Source organism: Mercenaria mercenaria, chromosome 16, assembly GCF_021730395.1.
Source record: "Mercenaria mercenaria strain notata chromosome 16, MADL_Memer_1, whole genome shotgun sequence".
Taxonomy (NCBI): Eukaryota; Metazoa; Mollusca; class Bivalvia; order Venerida; family Veneridae; genus Mercenaria; species Mercenaria mercenaria.
In genome coordinates, this window is record NC_069376.1 from 36,461,779 (window position 1) to 36,485,778 (window position 24,000).

General features: G+C 34.5%; 1 protein-coding gene across 1 annotated transcript; it reads left to right on the top strand.

Moving 5' to 3' along the window:
• The first annotated feature begins 713 nt into the window (after nt 1–713).
• Nucleotides 714–23,878, top strand: LOC128549301 (uncharacterized). Its single transcript, XM_053525874.1, has 3 exons — nt 714–984; nt 18,740–19,699; nt 23,616–23,878. The coding sequence occupies exons 2-3, from the start codon at nt 18,871–18,873 to the stop codon at nt 23,876–23,878; spliced, it is 1,092 nt and encodes a 363-aa protein (XP_053381849.1). The 5' UTR covers nt 714–984; nt 18,740–18,870.
• Nucleotides 23,879–24,000: the final 122 nt, after the last annotated feature.

Below are 24,000 nucleotides of genomic sequence, written 5' to 3' on the forward strand. Positions count from 1 at the left end.
TCTCCGTGACTATTTGATAAACGACATTGTGTCTGAAATCATTAGTCCTCCACCTCTATTTCATGTGGGGAAGTTGGCAGTTACTTGCGGATAACAGGTTTGTACTGGTACGGAATCCAGGAACACCGGTTAGGTTAACTGCCCGCCGTTACATGACTGAAATACTGTTGAAAAACGGCGTTAAACCCAAAACAAACAAACAAAATCAGGACTGTTAGATGCATGGCTGTTTTATCCTGGAAAGCATTTAACATAGATAGTTTACTTTTCCACTTTTCCATTGCATTGATATAACATAGACAGGTTATGGATTGACAAACGGTACCTAGTAAGTCAACAATTTGATTGTTTCCCTTGTATAAAGAGGGCTTAGGGTAAGTCTCAACTTAACGCTTATATTTATATTATACATGTGTATTAGATTTACTAATTGTAACAAAATCGCCCGATAAACTATGCATAGAAAATACAGACCTTTGCTAATCCTACCTGTCAGGTATAACAACAAGTGTTCATAAATTTATGTGACATTTCGGTACAAGCAAAACCGGTATTTCATTTTATAATCATCTTTTTTATCATAAAACTGGAAAAGTACATAGGTCAGCGATGTATATAACTGCTGTAGAATGAACACCTTAATATTAATCACCTACGAGCATATTCCGTACAGTGAGAATGTGTAAAATTAGCAAAGTGTTTATATACTGTATTGATCAGTAGATAATGTATAAATAGGGAACGATAACGAAAACATTATCGGAAAAGTTGATTATGTCTTTATTGGTGATTCAGGGTTTACTTCATGGTAAATCAGGGTTTTCTTTATAGTCAATACGATTCAAAAGTAGTACAATTATTTTGTCACGGATAATGGTTTCACAACTTGATTACCCTTTTCCCAATAGTAACATTAACATGTTATTGTTACAAATACCGTGCGAGAGTAGTATAGAGGGACGTATTATATCTATAAATATACAGGTAAGTTGTTTTACATTGTTTTACGACATGCAGTCATATTAACTTCAATCCGCTACCCCCTGTGCTTAAATCAACTTTTGGAAAGTGAATAAATCTACTTCCCGTTAGTTAGAAGTATTTAACTTTGTATCATTTTAGATATAACGGTTAAAAAGTAAACTGCACGTTTTCCAAAGTGAAAGTACAACTTGTCATTTTACCTCGTATGGAAAGCCATAGCTGTCCTCTCATGTTGATATAACATTTTATGTTGTACTTATATCAGTATATGAAATGTCTCAACTTATATGAGCAGCTCCTATACATGTGTATGAGGCGGTTAGCACTGTATATTGGTGTTTTCATCAGTATCGGTATATTCAGTGTGTTTGACTTTATATGCGGATACGATTCTTTCTTTAATATTTATTTTTATGTGCGCGGTCGTTTCAACAGTTTATGTGGTGCTTTTAGCATTATATCTCCCGCCTATTCAGTTATTTCAAAAAATCGTGATATTCAACCTAATAATTTCCCTTGTCCACCAGAAAGGAACAATTCTTATATCTTAATATTGAGGTTTTGTACCTATATAACAGACAATGAACTAAAACAATAGCAATTCTTACGTGACTTCAGGGAGATCAACAAAGCAGTTTCAAGCACAAATATTAATGTTGAATGTAGATTAAGTTTCACACTACAATGTCCTACCAAGATACTTACAGAAACAATGCATATGCAGAATGGAGAGATAAAATTAATTTTTTGACAGCTCCGGTGAAAACTTATGACAAATTTTGACAGGTGTATGATGACTCGTGACCTAATTAAAAAATCTGTTTTTTCTACCTTCCAGTTTGATTTTCTTAAAATTGATCTTCTATATTGTAGGTTACAACTCATAAACTAAAACAATAAAAGAATATATTGTTACCATTATTGTCGTTTCAAGTTGTCTGTCAAAATCACGTAAGAATTCCTATTGTTTCAGTCATTTGTCACTATTTTGAGCAACTCACAGTGTTGCAATCATACAAAAATATTCCTTATTTTCACATATAGTGCATTTTACTCGACCTGGCGGGGCGGAGTTAATCTCTGCCTTATGCAAATAATGGTAATCTCAAAAAGAAAAAAAAAAGAAAAAAAAAGACTGAGCAAAATAGGTAGAGCTACAGTAATTACAGTGTAAGGTAGATGTCCAATGAATAAGAAATCAGGTTGCCGTATATACTACACATCCTGCACAATAATGCAGTGGACCGTCGCGAAACCACGCCCCGCCAGGTCGATTAAAATGCACTATAGATATTGAGGATTTATCTAATGAGTACATGTATTGGAAACACAATTTTAATACCTATTGTGTACTGCAATAGTGCTAAAATATCTCAGCCTTGACGTGTCCTTAACTTTATGTGCATCTTTGTATGACATGCTTTCAACTATGTAGACGGTACAGTCAAATGCATTTGCGGTGATTTCAATGAGATCCAGTTTATTACGAAAAATAACGAAACATCGCCGAATTCGTCTGACATAGGATTTGATTTAAGGGTTACACCGATAAATACCGGAAATAGACATTTGTGTCTGGAAGAAAAATCGATTTTTGTGTCCCCCACATCTCATGGGTGGTGGGGGGCATATAGATTTGCTCTTGTCCGCCCGTCCGTCCGTCCTTCCGAGAATGTTGTGTCGCGCCTAGCTCCAAAAATCTTTGACGTAGAGTCACAAAACTTTACAGGAATGTTGGTCAGCATGTGTAGTTGTGCACCTGGGGTTTCGCGTCCGGATTCATTCAGTCATGTAGGCGTTATGGCCCCTGACTTTGTAAAAGTTGGTCATTTTAGTGTTGTGTCGCGCCTAGCTCCAAAAGTATTTGACATAGAGTCACAAAACTTTACAGGAATGTTGGTCAGCATATGTAGTTGTGCACCTGGAGTTTCGCGTCCGGATTCATTCAGTCGTTCAGTATGGCCCCTGACTTAGTAAAAAAATGGTCATTTTAATGCTGTGTCGCGTGTAACTCCAAAAGTATTTGACCTAGAGTCACCAAAGATTACAGGAATGTTGGTCAGCATGTGCATTTGTGCACCTGGGGTTTCGCGTCTGGATTCATTCAGTCGTATAGGAGTTATGGCCCTTGACTTATTTGTTTTTTTAAGTTTTTTAATTACACAAGACCAGATTTCTTGTCCAGACTTACTCAAAAAAAAAAGTTTGTGAAACATGTATGTTAAAATGTACTTGACTTAGAATCGTAAAACATTAGAGGATTGTTTTATAGCCTGTCAAGTGTTCTCTTTAGGATTCTACTCAGCTTGGCCAGAGTTATGGCTAACTAAGTGAAAAATACACATAAGGTTCTTAAAAGTTTGTGTTGCAAACATCTTAAAAAATATTTAACCTGAGTCATAAACCATGTTACAGTGGTAGGAGTGGGGGTACCTGTGTCCTATGGACACACATCTAGTTTTAAACAAATAAGATAAACTTAGAAAAAAATTATAACGTTTGTCCGGTTTTAGTCTGGAAACTGTTTTCCTGGTCCAGGTCACTGTGGCCATGACCTAATGACCTCAGAATCAATGCGACCATTTTGCGAGAACCTCACCTGACAGGCTTGCTTGTCAACTGCCCCTTTCTTTTAGGTCGAAGAGAATAGCTTCCGAGAAGCTTTCGGAAAGCTTGGAAGAAAATCGCAATCGGACGACGTCTGCCGGAAGTGAAAAAAAAAGATCATCCTGTTTTTAAATGTGTTTTTTTTTTTATTCCGACTATCGGGTGGAAGCCACAAAAGATATTCTAAAAATAGAAGACGCACAATCGAACTTCTCGGAAGAGCTCTTTTTATTCCGGTAGATCTTCCTTGGCCCAAACGAACGGGTCAAACGTCCTCGGTAAAAAGAACCGCCAGTTAAACAATACATTCATTTAATTGAACGAAATATGTTTTAACGCGATTCAATTCATAAGCAATTCTTTGAATACTGCGAACAAATAATAGTAAATATATGTCTATATATATATTTTTTTTATTAATAACTAAACCGTTTCCAACATTGGTAACAATAGTCACATGATTACACTATATTTCTTTATTTTAAACGAACTATTATTTTCATCTTAGAGGATTTCAAAACTTACTTGTGCGCAAGCGCATTTTGGCCATTTTAGACTGGCTCACCGTAACTTGCGCTAGAAAGTGAAATCTAACGCCGTAAAATTAGTAGATTAGTCTAAATCCAGCTAGTCCGAAAGCCAACACTATGAAGAGGTCTTGTTAGACCTCTCCAACGATAATTATATAAAAAAGAGAAGTCCTATGGAACAGTATCCTTAAAGAATACTCATTATACTATAATCAGAATGAGATATTTTGGGCCGAAGCATCTGCGAAAGGAATAATAATTGTGAAATGTATAGATAAACATTATAAAAAATAAAATGATACCAACTTATATCTAAGAAAAAAGACTGAACTTTTATCATGTAATATTATAAGTTATAACATTTAACATCGTTGATTTCTGCTTGAACATGGTGAATTACTGTTTCTGTGCAATAAAAAATCCTTAAAAAAATATTTTCCTGGATGTCATTTTTTTATAATATGCGAAAAAACAAAGTATGGTGGCATATTTCTGCCAACCACATATCCACTTATCTATCTAGAAATATTTTGTAAAATTGTCACTTATTCAGTCATTATCTGGCAAGTGACAAAACTGCTTGTTATCCATGCACTTAAGTATCTCAACAAGGCAAAACTGCTCGTTAGTGCCCACTACTGCCATCCACATATTCACTTACGTTAACTAGATATCTTGATTTTTGTCAGTTAGCCTCGGAATACCGTTCCGATAATCTACGGACTGAGCTACCCGATCGCCTACACATTTTCTCCCCGTTTCAATATTCAAGTTCGATACCGTGACATATTTCCCCACTATTTTGAAATTCGTCCTCGAATTTCAGCGGATACTTTATAAATCAAGCAATTACAGGCGTCAGAGACTAACCAGTGTAATGCCGTCAAGGCCCTACGTTGGGGACCAAATGTCACAGGATGAGAAAAATGTGCAGCCAGACCGGGACTCGAACCCGGGGCATCGGAATACCGTTCCAATACTGTACCGACTGAGCTACGCAGGCGCCTATACATGTTCTCCTCGTTTCAGTATTCAAGTTCTATACCGTGACTATTCCGTATAGGGGACGAAAAGTCTAACCGTTAATCGCAAATTTAGGTACAAATATTAACTGGATATCAAGAAAACTTTGACAATAACCACGTATTTATGTGAATATGTGGATGGCAGAACTGGGCACTAACAGGCAGATTTGTCCTGTTAACATAATTATCTGGATAACACGCAATTTTGCCACTTGCCAGATAATAACTGGATATGTAACATTTTTAGAGAAAACTGTCTACATAAATAAGTGGATATGTATGGGCGGCGGTTACCGCCAAAATTAGTAAATATACAATCTATTCATAAACAAGTCAGTCAGTGCAGTGCATTTCAACGCCGTCTAGTCTAAAACTCCATCCCGTCAAATAGATTTGCATTCAACGCATTGTATTTTGAAACCATTTAATGCAAAACTTCATTCCATCTATTTAAACATGGAACGATGCATTGAAAAACTTGTTGCGATGCACCGTACTATGAAATCATACAACAAAACATGATACCATGCAGCTCAATGTGAAGTCATTTAAGGTGGAATGCGCCCCAATTTTTTTTGCGAATTTCGTCCTGAAATTTATACTGTAAAAAATTCATGACATATACCATTGAGTACCGATTTTATTTTGATGCCATTTTGTCCGAAGTTTTTCCTATTGTGTCAGAAACATGGCCCCTGACGTCGCTTTTCTTGCAACGCCCAGCTTCGAGTGCTCACGGCATTTTTCCTTTCCTGCGCTCTGAATGTCACATAAATGAAAAATACAAAATAGTTGTCACTTTACATGCAGAAAATGCCACTCGATGGTATAAAGTTTAGCGAAAAAAGATTGACGCTTAAGACGTCAGAGACGAAATGGTCACGTCAAAACGGGAAAACTCGCATCGAGTTTTGCTGCAAATTTTGCCTTAAAATCCATTTTGAAAAATTGGCTCGATAAAAAGACGTATAACTTTGGTATGTTGTTTAACGGTATTTGTACTTTTAGCCGACACAAAGATAATTAGGGGTCACCAAATGGTTCCAAAATACAATGCGTTGAATGCAAATCTATTGGACGTGATGGAGTTTTAAACTAGACGGCGTTGAAATGCACTGCACTGACTGACTTGTTTATGAATGGATTGTATATTTACTAATTTTGGCGGTAACCGCCGCCCATAGATATGTGATTGGCAGAAATATGCCACCATAACAAAGAGCTCAATCAAACACTTTTATATCAGAATTTAAGTACAAAAATTAGATTCTTTTATACCATGCAGAATCCAATATATATAAGTTTATGCAAACAATCATTTTGAGCCGTATAAATGTCGGATTTTGTCGATTTTTAGCTCGACTATTCGAAGAACAGGGGAGCTATCCTACTCGCTCCGGCGTCGGCGTGCGTGAGCGTCACACAAATGTTAAAGTTTGCGTACCACCCCAAATATTTTCAAAGTCCATTGAAATATTGCTTTGATATTTTGCATACTTGTTTACCATCATGACCCCCAGTCTGTAAAAAGGAGAAGGCAACTCTATCAAGCATTTTGACTGAATTATGGCCCCTTTTTCGACTTAGAATATGCTTATTGTAATGTTAAAGTTTGCGTACCACCCCAAATATTTTCAAAGTCCATTGCGATATTGCTTTGATATTTTTGCATACTTGTTAACCATCATGACCCCAGTCTGTAAAAAGGAGGAGGCAACTCTATCAAGCATTTTGACTGAATTATGGCCCCTTTTCGACTTAGAATATGCTTATTGTAATGTTAAAGTTTTACTCATAGCTTATATTATACTAACAAGCACTGAGAATAGTCGAGCACGCTGTCCACTGACAGCTCTTGTTAAAGGTCGTATTACATTTTAGCTTTATCTTTTGTAGATCATTTTATATTTTAGCTTTATCTTTTATAACATGTTTACTTCAATACAAAATCAGTCACATGCTCTTGTTCATAATGTACTTACGTTTATAGGTTAAAGTTGACACCTTGGTTTTAGGCAACTACATCAGGCGCAGCATTTAGAGGCAGACGTCCTATAACTTAACATTTTACAATGCAACAAATGATAGCTTTCACGCGGTTACATTACCAATACGAAAATATTTTTCAAATAAATGTCAATGCTATAGAAATTATATACCAATACTAATCTTTATAGATTTATGGTGTTTACTTGTTTCAACATTTAATGTTGTACTCAAGATATTTTTTATGGAAATGAGAAACAGTATTGAATTTCTGTACTAATTCTTTACCAATAAAGTACTAATCAGTATAGAATTATATAGTGTTTAATTGGTGTAGCATTTAATATTGTACCTACTGAATAAGATACATTTCTTTATACAAATGAGAATCAGTATTGAATTAGTATTTCATTACACTTAAAAATAAATAAAAATTATCATATCAGTGCAGCATTGAAAATAGTTTTATAATTGATATTTTATAACTACATCATGCTGAGAAGTTTTTTTCTGCTTTGTTTTAGCAGACATATATTATTTATGGTCTTTTGTAAATAACTAGTTGCTATGGTTCCGTATATCAGTACATGCGAGATTTGATTCACTCTTGAATAAGTGTTGTAAGGATTACCGGTATGGTGTCGAATAGTGAAAACGTAAAAGGATTATTTTTCAGTGAAACAATTTTGAGTGGATCGAAGAGCAATATATCTTTGGAAGGTAAATTTGATTTTTGTATAAGTTTTCATGAAAACAGACATTCAGAATTTAGGCTTAGAAGACTGACCTATTTTTTTTTGTATTCCATCCGTGCGACTCGGGTTCGAGTCCTGCCTCAGGCACATGGGATTTTTCATCATAAAATTCTACCCCTTCAATTTCTGTTACGCTCTTAAGTCGTAAGACCTTAATTTAAAGAATTTGTCACACAATTTCATATTTTCGAAATATTACTTTTATTTTATGTAAATAAATAGTGACAAATGGCAGTATATTTTTAGAGAACTGATTGGACAGAGGATATAGACTGGCTATATTCACAACTTTAAAATTAAAAATTAAAATTGATGTATATTAAATAGCAAAGGAGCTTGTCTGTGGAGCAAGCGAATGGTATTATTTTAACAAAATTGAGCCGCGCAATGAGAAAACCAACATAGTGCATTTGCGACCAGCATGGATCCAGACCAGCCTGCGCATCCGCGCAGTCTGGTCAGGATCCATGCTAGTCGCAAATGCACTATGTTGGTTTTCTCATGGTGCGGCTCAGTTTTGTTAAAATAATACCATTCGCTTGCTCCATAGACAAGCTCCTATGCTATATAATATACATCATTTTTAATTTTTTTATTTTAAAGTTGTGAAGTTATTCTAGTTATGCTATTGAAATGCATATAAGTATATGTTTTATGTCATACAAAACAAGACATACAAGGATTTCAAAAAACAACAACAACAACAAAACACGGCAATATATTAATCAGTAAATATGTCATGTTTGAAAAACGTTGTTGATTCACTTTTACAAAGATTTGTCTTTTTCCCTAAATATTCAGACTAGACTGTTAAAACAAATAATAGCTGAATTGGCCTTCTATAAAAAAAAAGCTATACTTACAGAATTACCTTTGTTTTGATGCAGTATTAGTATTTTATTGAATAGTGTAGAATTTGCATTTCATTTCCAAAAGTACAACATTAGTATTTATTACATACTCGTTTCTCTTCCCCGTTAAGTTATACTGGTACCGGAAACGTCAATATTTTTTCCATACACTGACGCCTGAATTATTTTTCGGGTGCGTGGCGTAATTCAGTGTGTGTTGTTGCACTATTGTTTCTATTTTGTTCAGTATCAGGCTATTGAACAAATTTATGATATTTACATTATATTTATACGTGTAGATGCGTATGTAATAAAAAGGTTATTATCTTTGCATCGGAAAATATGCACTCGTTCTTCAGCAGAAAAATATTGCGCTCCTAAAGTCGCGCAATATTTCCGCTGAAGAACTCGTGCATATTTCCCGATACAAAGCTAATAACCTATAAATTTATTTACACCCATTTCTCATGCAAAAGAAGTACTGAATTGACATGTTTTGTTGTAGTATTTTATTGATGTTTTACTTATATTACATTAGCACATTTGCATGCTAATTTTTGCACTAATTCCATACCAATTAACTATTGTACAGAATTTGTATTTGATTATAGTGTTTTGTATTTTTCCGTATGGTTACTGTTTAAAATGTTGAAATGATTTTTAATATTGTAAAGCATAGGCCTTTCGCTAGAACATACTTGGCAAAGTGAGTCATAAATTCCGTCTTTCGTAGCCTGTCCCGTACATATTTATACGAGTGCATATTTTCGGTATGTTCCGGTTAAGTGATTTCTAGAGGAGCTTTCTTTGTATTTATTTACAATATTTTGGCAGCTTCTCTCACGCCATTGGGCAGATTTCCACCAAACCCTACAGGGGTTATTTATGTTACGTCTAGTTATGCAAAGCATCGGTATATTCCGGCTAACCGATTTTCGGCAGAGTTATGACCTTTGATTTGTCATTTTGTACAGTGTTTTCCCGAGCTGCTGTTTTAAATTAGGCTAAATTCCACACAAAAAAAAATCACAAATGATTAGTGTGAAGTGAAGTAGTGCATATCATCGGAATGTTACGATTTAATATGGTGTCTGATTTCTGCTATGTCGTGTTAGCGAGGTGAAAACACAACAACACGAAAACTTAACACATTTCACATGAAAACATGAGGTTTAGAGGGCGCCGAAACGACATACTTATTTTTCGAGTTTTCGTGTCGGCCGGTATGAATATGTTGTGTAGGTGCCCTTTATTTATCGTACTGTCATGTTGTCATGACTTCGCCCCGCTAGCCGACACGAAAACACGACAAATATCTTTTTTGTCGAGTTTTCGTTTTGTGACTTTCGTTAAACATGCACACAACAATCACACATAACTATGCAAACCGCGCAAAGAGATCGGGACTGATTATAGTCAATAAAGCACACAGTAAGAAAATGACTTAAGTAACGGTCGCTTTTTGCGTAAACGGCGAATTACCAATATACTATAACAATTTCTCCCATTACAGCTCTTCTCCTACCAGTAAAAATGGCCGTGATCCTCCAGCTCTGTGGGCTGTTCAAAATGTATCAACCGCCGTTTAGATTTCAAAACCTAATTTTCAAAATGTGAACATTTTACATACCTATCCACATGATCGGGACATGTGAAGTACGTCTGCTAGGTTTGTACGACAATCGAATAATGCAAAAGGATTGTTTGATAAAGGAAGTAGATAACTTTTTGCACTTATTTGTTATTGACTGAGTTTTGAAGCTCGCTATTAGGTTTGTTAGCACTAAGTCGGATACTCGGTCACGAAACCTAATACAATTATTGATGTATAAGTGTATCTATAATCTATGCAACCATGTTTTGGTTCTGATGTCACTTTCCCTTGGAAATGGTCAGCGAACTGTAACAACAACCGTTTAGTTTCAAGTTCAAGTATGAAATATATAGATTTGTTTCTCACTAAACCTCGAATTTAGGAAATTGATTTTTAAGAATTTAAAAGGCAATTTGTTTCAAGCGCGGTACAGAACTTATGTCACATTCCCTTTTAAAGTTAGAAATTGGTCTTCGAAAGGTATCGGTAACATATTTTTTATACTGATGTTGTATTCCAAAAATCAAGAAATCACATGTTCAGACTAAAAGTAGACAAGGCCTGGTAAATTGAAATATTGCTGGAAGGTATTCGACAAATAAGGAATTTGTTATGTTTACATGTCGGCGGGCGGAATTACGAAACTAAACAGCAGAACAAATAAAGTGCACCAACACGACATATTTGTACCCGCCAACACGAAAGAAGTTTCGACCGATCAATTTCGCCTCTAAACGTCATGTTTTCTCGTAGAATGTGTCGTGTTTCCGCCCCGACAACACGAAGACACGAAAATTCGACAAATAAGATATTCGTCGATTTTTCATGTTGTTGTGTTGTCGCCTTGTCGACACGCGAACACACAATGGCAGAAATCAGCTACCATCGTTTAATGACTTCTAGCCAAGCCATGAACCTCGATTTGTCATTTTTTATTTCTTTACAAACGCATTCATTTTTAAAGGGGTACAACTTTTTTTAGAATATTTTAAGTATCCATCGTACGGGACACTAATACAGAACATTGGCAGTAGTGTGTTGGTAAAAATGTTGATCGTTCGTCAAATATTTTGTGTTTTGATAATATACTCTTAAACTTTAATACAGTCCATTAAAATATTTTCATTAATAAATTACATAATTTTTGCTACCCAGTTTACCTGAGTACATCTCACTCAAATGATTATATTTTTACTTTGAATCTACCGATTTTTACCATTCGTATGGCATTTTGTTTCCAATAAATTGTTCTATAATGTGCTGAAAACCGCATTAAAAAATAACTACCGGTTACGGAACTACACACGGAGAATCATTATTTATTGAACGCCCCTCAAATGTTTTCGGCAATCATAATTTTGTAGATTGGTATGAAAATTTTGTTTCCAATATTTATAGGTTATTAGCTTTGTGTAGAGAATTATGCACGAGTTCTTCAGCGACTTTAGGAGCGCAATATTCTTCCACTGAAGAACGAGTGCATATTTTCCGATACAAAACTAATAACTTTTTTTATTACATAACCTCTATACAACTGACACTGCTTATTTTCCAATACAGGTAACTAATAATTACTTTGTAATATAGCCCTATATAAGATAATTTTATGATCGATTAATTTTGGACTTTTTGGACTCAACTGCCACATTATCAAAGTTTATTAGTATAAAATAATGTAAATATTATGATTTTTTTTTTCAATTGCCTGAATAGAATTGACAATACTTAGCGGGGGATAGAAACGAGTATGTAATAAATGTGCAAATTAGATAAATTCTCAATATCTATGTGAAAATAAGGGATCTGTTGTATCTATTGCAACGCCGTGAATGGCATTGATCAGTGACAGGTGATTGAAACAATAGGAATTCTTGCGAGACTCCGATGAATACAACGACAGTGAGGTAACAGTCAGTTCTTTTATTGTTTTAATTTATGTAAGAACAATATAGAGGAGCCTTTTTTAAGAAATAGAAATAAGAGCATAGATTTAATCATGGAATGAGTCATCGTACATCTGTCAAAATTTGTCATTAGTTTTCACGATCTGTCAAAAATATTTTTATCCCCAAGTTCTGAATATGCATTGTTTGTTGTTTTGTTTTGTTAGCATCGTGGTTGGACATTTTAGTGTGTTTTTAACTATACATTCCACTCCAATATTTGTGTTTGAAATTTTTGTTTGGGTCACTGAATCAAAATCAGAACTTTTGGACATAACTGAATCTTTGTTTTTCTGTCATTCACCGGAAACTCAAAACGTGGTAAACGTAATAAGCTGGAAATCGGATTGAAAACCTACCGTTTAAGTAACTCGTCTACAGTTTGAAGGTATGAATGAAAATCCCTGAAAATCTGGCAAGATATATCTGTAAACGTGGCCTTTGGTTTAAACGTATTTACATATTAATTAATATTTCGGTAGGAATTGAATATTATTTTGTTAACGAGAGATATATGTAGAGGGTGTTTGTTTCGGTGCGAAGATCGAATTATCTTTTACTGAGTGAACAATAAGTGATTTTTCTTAGTCAAGAGTGAAAATGTGAGGTGTTGTGTTCAAGAGTGAAATACACTTTCCTATTACAATGTAACGTAGACAAAAAGTTATTTATAGCGAGCTCGAAGAGCTTTACGGTAACGCAAGTATACTTTCATACTTGGTGATGGATTTGAAAAGTTTTGTCGGAAGTTATTAAAAAGCGCACCCTAGCGGACAGGCGCTCACAAGAAATACTTCTTTCCGCAGTGAATACAGAACTTCATTCAGTTGCTAAAAATTATTCATCACTCAACAATAATGCAAGAAAGATTTCCAGTTGTTTGAAAAAAAAAAATATTAAAAAACATTTTGGAATGTAGATGTAGACTTTTTTCAAGTGAATGTAGATGTAGACTTTTTTCAAGTGAATAGGTTCTCGCGAACTCTTTTGAGTAGTGAATAGTTTCTTTGTAACAAATAAATGATGCATAATATTTTTAGCTAAATCCGATTTCTTTGAGCTCACTTTGAGGCTTTGCCTTATTTCATATTAGCGAGCTCGAGAATCGAGCATTACGGTAACGCAAGTATACTTTCAAACATGGTGATTGATTTGAAAAGTTTCGTCGGAAAATCTTAAAAAGCGCACCCTAGCGGACAGGTGCTCACAGGAAATTCTTCTTTCCGCAGTAAATACAGAACTTCATTCTATTGCTAAAAATTATTCATCACTCAACAATAATGCAAAAAAGATTTCCAGTTGTTTAAAAAATATTTTCATTTAAAAGATCAAGCATCGGCTAGTAAGTGGGAAAAAGTCATTAATAAGCAGAAAGCCACGGGAACGCTGTAATGACATCACCGTGACACCGGCTTCCCATAAATTTTGCAACGTAAGATATTTACTGTTACTGGTATGGTGACACTAAATGTAGACTTTCTTTTCAAGTGAATAGGTTCTTGCGAATTCTTTTGAGTTGTGAATAGTTTCTTTGTGACAAATAAATGATGCATAATTTTTCACTTAAATCCGATTTCTTTGAGCTCGCTTTGAGGCTTTGCCTTATTTCATATTATTTCATGTTTGACTAAATATATTCTGTCCCATTTTTCACTTTCTGATCAATGTATATATGTTTCATAGTTTTCATGGTAAACAAAACAACCTGTACAGCTGTAAAAGACTGTATTTTTGTTCAAAATTACAGTCACGATTATTCCAAATTTACATCTGTAGATTTTATGAAACAACATTAGTTTTACAGCTGTAGATTTCAATTAACAGCTGTAAAACGACTGTAAACAGGTCGAATTATGCAAATGAGATACAGCTGTAAAAAAATCTTACACCTGTAAAAATGAAAATGTTACAGCTGTAAATATGCCTAAAAGTTACAGCTGTAGAAATATTACAGGTTTTGAAAAGGAGAACATTATTTTAAGGGACGAAAGCAGAGGTACAAAATGTTTTAGGATGAATTGTAATTCTGTAATAAGGGGTAGCAATTACTAAACAAATAGAAAAATAAATGATCTAGTAAGTAAAGAACAATATGAAATATGTTTATAGTATAGCATTTGCAAAATTAAAGAACAGGATACAAAGTAGAAACTATGCATCATATCTTGTTTATAAAACTTTCTTTGTCATAAAAACATATTTTGACAATCTTGTAATTATTTCTTTTAAACGTAACAGTTTCAAATAAAGTGTGAATTGTTATGCATGTACTTACACAAGTCCTCTTACAACTGTATTCGGTAATTAAACATTTGCACTTACTCCATAAAAGCTTAAATTCCAATATTTAGATGATGTGGTGTCTCTGTAAGTTTCAGTCATATTCCGCCAAAATGTGTTAAGGATGGCTGACAATACTCCTGTTTCCCTCCAAAAAACTTACAACTTTAATTTTGAGACGACCATTTTACAGCTGTAACTTTCAACTGTAATTTTTTACCGCTGTATTTTTGAGCACGGCATGTTTTACACCTGTAAATTTCAACTGTATTCCTGGTAATTTTCCACTTACAGGTCTTTTACGGCTGTAATTTCAAGATATAGGTCTTTTACAGACGTTTTACAGCTGTAAAACAGGTCCAATTTTCGTACAGGAAATACATCTCCAGCTAAAATATCTATCATTCACTGTAAAATATTTAATATAAATTGTTGCTTTTTGTATAGGCTTTAATTGCTGGTCTGAAATTTACCATAGCTCCTTGGGCGCGGTTTACGAAGTTCGTGCTCTGTCGGTCTTTTTCACCAACCATACTGCAGGCTTCTGTAGACGTTTATATACAAAACAAACGTGTATTGTCGCTTTTCTCGTATATTAAATGTATTGTTTTCATAAATGATGGTTCATGTACAATTTTTAATAACCATTCTTTGTTTTCTTGGAAACGGTCAATATGTTTAAAATATTAATAACCTGAGCTTGACACACAAATCATCATCTACTAAACGCTTATATTCAGTTTTTTTAAAGGAACATTTTTTTTTTCAGTATTACAAACATGACATTAACCAATTTTTCACTTAAAAATTCAGTTTCGAGAATAATAATTTTACGTTATGAGTTATTTTGAGTACGAACAGTTATATTGAGTACGAACGTGTTGACCCGCTTCTAACATTTCTGTGAAAAATTAAATTAAAACATACAGACTGATATTTCCCACAGTCAGGATATGATTCTTTAAAACAAATAATTGAACAAGTTACATGCGATTCAGTACATTCCTGGTTGTCGGCGAAAATTGAACCGTCTCCTTTTTCTAACGTTAAATTCGAAAGAGATTTAATAAGAGAAAGTAAGCGAGTAAGCACATTTTGGGAAATTGCAAATCTTTTAGGGTAGGTAACTTATACAGAACTTCATACTATGGATTAGATTGCATCTTTTATACAAATCTACATAAAAAAAGAGGTTTTTTATGGAAGCAACACGTTGCAGATAGCACACGTCTGTCTACGCAAACAATAAATATATAGCCCTTGCACAGCCCCTTCTTAATATATGATTTTTCTCCAGTTAATGCATTCCGGGAGCCAGTGCAACAAGTGAGCCGTGCCATGGGAATACCAACATAATGGCTTTGCGACCAGAATGGATCAAGCGCAGTCTGGTCAGGATCCATGCTGTTCGCTAACGGTTTCTCTAATTGCAGTAGGCTTTAAAAGCGAACAGTATGCATCCGCGCAGTCTGGTCTGGATCCATGCTGGTCGCAAACCCACTATGTTGATTTTCTCATGGCACGGCTCAAATAGATTTTTGTGTGTGCAACATTATGATTATTGAACAGCGTATTATAATTGTGAGTTTCTGTCAGAGCCTTTGATACCGATTTTGCAAAGTGATAATTTCGTTGTCATAGTAACGTTTGTCTGTTTTGATAAGTCCACAAATAACGTGTATTGTTAATTTACAGCCATTCTCGCATTATGAAAGAGTCTTTGAGAGTTGAAATAAGACTTTCTCGAAACACATCGCAATTAGTCTTAATAGTCATAGATCGGTTGTATATGATATAAAAGGGTGTTTCCAATGCAAAATAATAGTGAAATTTGATTTTTTTTTAATTTTGACCATATTTTGAGTAGATGCGCCTATTCAGCAACGATTTCTGGGATTAAAAAGCCAATATTTTGTCTCCAGAATGTCAGAAAATGCACAAAATGCATCCTTCTGGGTCTTATTCATGACGGAATGAATGATATTTCAGAATCCAAGTGAAAAATAATGCAAACGAGTGAAACTTTTACCAAAATATACAATAAAAGGACCATAGGGCCAAAATTTAGCCCAGTAAATTGGTAGCGGGTGGCTTCTATTAAATGTCTATATTTCTCTAAAATCTCGAAATTTCGCAATGAAACTTGGCAGTATGTTTGGTATTACATCTTTCTTGAAAATAGAAATGAAAATTGTGTAATATTTGATAAGAAACATTTCTTATAGGAATAAGGTTAGTAATTCGGTCGAAAATGTGCTTCCTTAGTGTTTCGAAAGAAGTCCATAATAAATAGATCCTAATTTTCCCATTTTTTGCGCAAATTCGTGTAGAACGAGTGCTTTAATCAACATTTTTCACTACTAGAGTACATTCTGCATGAAATGAGACGGTTTTCATGTTAATACACCCCACATGGCAAGTTTTGTAGATCGAAACCGGAAGTAGGTGTTTATTGCGCGGACGAGAGCAAATATGCGCCATTTTTAGGGTAGCAGACCACAACTGACTGGCATTTCACTAGGAACTACATAACCCCCTATTTTCTTTTCATTTTTTCGTTAATTTGTGATAGAACTTCCATGAAAAATAGGTGTAGGAAAAAGTGATGTTCTCTAAAGATACGTAAAGACGACCTGAAGTTGTCGTTTTTTATATGAAACAAAGAAGGATTTGAATTACTGACCTTTAACTTTTGATATTTATTGATACAACAGAAGGATTGCATGTTTTGCTGAAACACCGGAAAAGACCTGCCTTATTCAGTTATTGGAAAGCGATAACTAAATCTTTGAGTGATTTCTTTTTTTGCGATGGGTCTAATTTTCTCGTATATTTTCTAGAATTTCATGTTTATTTTAATTGTAAATGACATTAAAGCTTTCACACACTACAAAAACTTTTAAGAAAATCAGACAGACTTACTTTATTTACTTATTACATAATTATGACAATTTCAATTACCAGAGGTTATTTACTTTTTCTTCTTCGTTCGTCCAACACTGTCAGATCAGTAGCCTCGATGAAACTTGTAGTTGGCCGCAGATCCCCAATGCCTCCATAGAGGTTATTTACAGTTGTTTTTTTTAATTGATTCGACCTGTCGGGGCAGTGTGTTAAGAGTATATGTTTTATAAATGTTTCAACAAATAATTGCAAAGTGAATGTATTGGCTGAGTTATGGCCGCTTTTAACTTTTAAATCTTGGTTTATTTTTTCGTACCAATACATGTACATATTTTGTGTATACTGTTCGACATATGGCTTTGAAACTGTTATCACTTATTTATTATAACAGTCTCTATTTGTAAGGAAGAGTATATAACTCTGGCAACTATTTTGGCTGAATTATGGCCCTTTCTGGACTTTACAATTGGTACAATTTTCGTACAAGACCGAGTGTTGTCAAAAGTATTTGACACGTGATGTTTAAACTTTGAACATTTGTTTATCATCACGATTTCCATCTGTAAGCCAGAGTACATAACTCTGTCAACTAATTTAGCTGAATTATGGCCCTTTTAGACTTGGAAATTGGCTGAGTTTTCGTACAAGTCAACATTTTGTCAAAACTATTTGACATATGGCTTTGAAACTTTGACCACTTGTTTAACATCATAGTCTACATATGTAGGCAAGACTACATAACTAGGATAAGGACTTAAGCTCAGTTATGGTCATTTTTGATATAAAAATTAGTTAAGTTTCGCATACCATACGATATTTTTCTATACTGTTTCATATATATTGCTTTGAAACTTTAAACACTTGCTTACCATCATGGTCACACATTGCCATATAGTGCAAGACTGATCCAAATCCACACAGGTACATTGTTTGTCTTATCTATTTTTCTCCTTTTGTCTGAAAATGTCTGGTAATATTTTGACCCATACTTCCATCAATTCTTCAAAAGGTCGAGCTCGCTGTCAACAGACAGTTCTTGTTTTAATATAATTATTAATATCTAGAAACATATATCTTTATGCGCGTCTAAAATTTATTTGTCGCTGGCATGTCTAATTGACTGTAAAAATCGTGTTTTTCTAGTTCCATAACTAGAGCTAGATAACAGACGGAAACATGTCTTCAAAATGGTATTACTGAAGGGATGGAAGGGTAAATAAGATAATTCACACTATTATACTGCATTATGATGTTGTATTATTATCAATGTTTGATTTCAGATGACATGTAACAGTATTATTAATTTTTGTAACTCGGAGTCACCTGCGATTATCCTTGGTAACGCTGATCTGAGAAGGATATAGTGTTACAGTGTTAAATGAAACAAATTCGAGAAAGACTTACATGAAAAATGGATATAAAGGAATTCAACTTAATATATAATAAGGATAGTCCGTTCTTCGGAAAAGGATTAGAAAGTATTATTGAACAAGCCCTCAAAGAGGAACAGGTTCCTCATAGCATCAGACCGATCTCTGATAAAAAGTGTGATATCATTCCAGCCATCAGTTTCCAGACTAATATGACGCACGATAAAGAAGTGAACATATATGAAAGAAAAAGCGCCTTAGTCGCAGGAAAAAGTGATCCACAAGATGGTTCTACAGTAAATAAAGATTTCAAACAGAGGACTAGAAATGCACAGGCTAATCCGCGTTTTAATCCAAATTCAGTACCGGTTAGCACTTCAAGACCAATATTAGTATCATCGGCACTTCATATGTCTAGTTCTTACAATTCTTCACGGAGTTCTAGACATTCATTTACACATGCATCTCACAACTTTCCTTTACGAGCGCCTTGTAATGACGCGCATGCGCGGTCAACCGGATACGAATCCAGTGTTTCAGAAACAAGCAGTTACTCAAAAACTACAAGCAACTTTTCAGAGAAACTGCCAGCTACTGGAACCGAAGTACCAAAGAATTATTTGAAAGACAATCGCTCAGCTTTTGACCACAGTCAACAGGACAAATTTAATATTACGGGTGAATATTCTTCTGCTCCTAGATTAGCTTTATTCAACGAGAATTGTTGTGGAATAGTAAAGTGTGAAGAAAAACATACTAACTGTAGGAAAGAAAGTCTCACAAACATGGCGGACAGCTCATCTGAAAGACAAACGCCTACCCATTCAGCGGGCGATTCGGTGAGCACTTGGGGATGTAGCTTTCAAAAAGGTAAGGCAAAACAAGGTATTATAGCATTAAATAACTCATGGGAATTTAACGGGAGAGTAAAGGAATATTAACAAGGAGACAACATGGTGTTAATAAACCTTTTAAAAATGCGCGATTTGCGGCAAAGCATAAGGGTATTTCTGCCATGCAATGCATAATTAAAACATGCAAGAAACTTTGACATAAAGTGAACGGTTTATTTAAAATTTAAACATATTATGAAAATTTTGTGTGAATTGAGTATTAGACAGAATTAATATAAGTCTTGTACAGGTACGACAATCAGCATCATTATTATTATCATCATTATTAACATTTAGCCTGCTGGCGGCAAGTGATTCTGCCTTTGCGACCAGTGCAGATCATGCAGGCTGATCATTGTCTGCACTGTTCGCTATTGAGTCAGTAAATTTTCAGTGGACATCCCTTTGAATCATAAGTGTTACTTTCCAAACTGAATGATAGACGAGTCCATTTTAGAAATTTAGCAGGTTAAAGACATAATTTATGGTTGTTCAATTAGTTTAAATCCCCATATTTCACATTGTTTACGCATGGTAAAATCCCCATATTTCACATTGTTTACACATGGAAACCAGAATGTCTTGAGCATTTATTCACGAAACTCGCCCTTTATCAGACTAGTTACAATTACGACGATATGTGTTTGATTACCATTGCGGTAGTTCCAATCATAATGATTGACTTTTGTTATCTTCTCTGGGGCTCGATCATCACTACTAAAGTTGCAGCACCATTTAAAATTGCGAAAATTGACAGTGTCTATTCATTTACTTGAGTACTTCTTATCCTATGTTCGCAAAAATAGGTGACAATATTTACAGGCATAATATCGGCAAAAAATGATAACCTACCTAATAGTCGTGCTCTTGTATTAAGATCCTTTCACTGGAGGTCGCTGCAGCTCGAGGGTAACTGTTTCGGCAGTAACGAGTCTCTGCCGAGTAACCGGATACTGTGAAATCATTAATATTCGTGGGGGACTAATTTTCGTGGATTTCGTGGTTGAGTCAATCCACGAAATTTAATCCCAACGAACAAGTAAAATTCCCATTCAATTTATTTTCAAAAGTTGAAATCCACGAATTCATATCCCCACGAAATTGCCGTTTTGACCAAAACCACGAAATTTCATGCCCACGAAATTAAATGATTTTACAGTAAACATTTATCTGAGAGCCGAATATTTTCACCAGCTTTTTTTCCTTGCATGCCTTGTTCAACAATAAATAGTAGCACCTTTTTCTTACAGTAGCATAATAACAAAGCCCAGAAACATTACGTCCGGTCACAGGAAGTACGTCATGACGTAGAAGCAACGTAATAAATTCAGTTTTATCACCTGGGGTAAAACGTTATTTTTCCGTAAAATAACGTATTTTGATATAAGGAAAACAGAGGGAATATCAGGCCATTTGATTTTAATCCCGCTTTACGTAAAAACATAATAATTACTTCACAAACCTACTACCTATATGTAGTTCGTTATACGCCATTTACAGCACGATTTTCTTACACCCCGGGTTTAAGATGGAGTTTTCAAGCACCGGTGAAATCACCAGAAATCCCAGTCTGATATGCAAGAATAGACACTCTTTTAGCTATTGTCATTGAATTTCGTTAAATTGCAGAAACTGACGGTGTTTTTTTCAATAACTTAAGAAGTTCTTACCAAATATTCAACAAGCTTAGTCGGAATGTCTTGGCCACGTTCGGTAACCAGTCGGTTGGTCATTTGTTGGGCTGGAATTATTGCCCTTGAGTTATTATGAAATTGAGAAAATTAGCAGTTGGTCTTATCAATAGAGTGTAAGTAAAAGGTAATATTTCTGTGACGGGCGTACATTTAGACAATTTGTTACTCTTTTATATCTGTTATAAACATATTGCTTGGTAACTTTATTGTGGTAGTTCTCTTCTCTGAAATATCTGTCGTCAAGCAACAGTAGAAATTAGAAGAAAAAAAAAAAGATATTTTAACGAGGCATTAACATGATAGAAATTGCGCTCAGTTCTGGATAATAAGATACCTGTGTTCTTTATTTGATAAGTTGACACGCTAGCATACAAAAAAAAAATAACGAGCATGTCATTTGAAACTGTTGTTTTCAAAACTGGCAGCTTCTAGTTCTTTAGCAAATGTAAGAAGATCGCATCTAAGCGTTTAGTGCAGGAGTTTCTTCAAACTGTCGTGATGAAATTCTGATAATTGGATTTTTTTTTATTCTTGCTTCATGTCATTTCTAAGAAACAATCTTCTTTGATTTACTCAATGCTTATGTGGTTGCAGTATTAATGTGTTGCCCTTGTAATTAAGGATCTAGGTGCGATTTTTTTCTAACGTAAAGATTTTTTTCATACTCTGTGAGCTTGAAGAACATTTGTTTCCAAAACAAACAAGAGAAGAAAAAACATAGGTCACCGAACTCGATTTAATTTTATAGGGCATTTTCTTCACCCACTGCTTAAGCATTTCTGAAATTTTGTAAAATTAGAAAAATGGTGGTACTTTATAAAACATATAATATCGCACTTAATGTTATAGGGATTTCAGGTGTTATAGGTTAATATGAATACAAGGTGATGCCAGTATTATATAAGCATAAATATCACTAACAATGCTCTTTCATTTTCACATATTGACATAATTACCCCACCCACTTTATTGTCAATGGAAAAACATATTTAGATCTACAAAAAAATTCTGACGTTAAGATTTTCAAAATATTTTGCAGCTTTAATGACCCACAAAAATGCTTCAAAATGGAAAGAAAAAAGTTGGGGTCACCATGCGTCTAAGAGATTTATTAAGAAAAAACTGTTAAAAATTGGTGAATTTTGATATTTTTTGTTGTTTTTTTTTGTTTTAATATATGTGTTCTAGATCATATAATGTGCTATCTTGAAAACTTTTATTTCAATTATAGCTCATCTTTATATATATCAGTCAAGAAAATTTCAAGACCAAAACTGATCTACTTTAATAGATATTTGACATTACCTACCCCTACCCCATTGTAAACGTTACGTCAATTTTAGGCAAATACCAGCCAAAAATAAGGGAGAAATTTTTTTTTTCGCCAAAAGTAGAATCTATTTGCTTAAATGGTACAATATTAGCCATATTTTAATTATCTATCATTAATTTTTGGCAAAACTTTTGTTATAAAGCACTATTCGGAGAAACATTTTTCAAAATGGCGGATATCCTGAAGAAAACGCTCGTACATCCTTAAGATTATTTTTTTCTGACCCTTCATTTAATAAAAACTGCAATAATTATATTTCATTTTGCGAAAACAGCAGAGGCCAAATTTCCTGAGAGAACATTACATAATGTATATGCTGTGTAGATTTTTGACAAGCTTTTACAATCGGTTAGATTATAAACCATAAAAAAGCACATTAGAGACCGAATTTCTCGAGCAATCACAAAGAATATATTAAAATTTTCATTATGATCATAAAGGAGTTTGATAATGGACGAAATTGCTTTTGAAGTCCATCAGTCTGTACGAACCGTAGTGCCTACATCCCACATTAATGACCCGATTTAGTTCATACTTACAACACCTTTGGTGGGGATGGGAGATGATTTTGCGTTTTGAAAACGCAGCTCTTTGTTTTTGAATTATACATAAACTATCTTTGGCAGCACATCTTTTTTCGTAGTTTGACTGCGATGAACAGTAACCTCTTCATATATCCAAAACTCCTCATTTTTCTTAATTTAGTACAGCTTTCTCTGTTATATGCTGGAATTTAATTCCACATTATATTTCCTAAGAAAACTTCCGTAAATTAAATTAGAACGCGCATCTAATAACTATTAGTACAATGTTACTATAATAAAGGTTAAAAGTAAATGTGTGCTGAAAGCGTCTTTGTTCGGCAGATCCATTCAACACCGTCGAAAAGCACTTGGCTTCCACTTATACTGTAGACAGCCACCGGGAGCTCGACGGAATAGGTAAAGATAAAGCGTTTGACGTTTGCAAGAGTAATGGTAGGATCTCAAGTGAGCAAATCACAAGATGCCGGAACGATTTACAGACAATGCCTTGCGAATCACGCACTTCCGGTAACGCACATGAATCATCTGAACCACCGGCATCAGCGGCATCACCATACCATGACAGACAAGGTACCTTTCTTTGAAACGTTTTTCATCGATATGTCGACTTATAGCTAAACTAATAAAATATGAAATACTGCTGTTTTTTTTTAGCTACATTTTATTTCTGACACGTCCAAGGTCATATAGCAAGTTTACAGTTTTA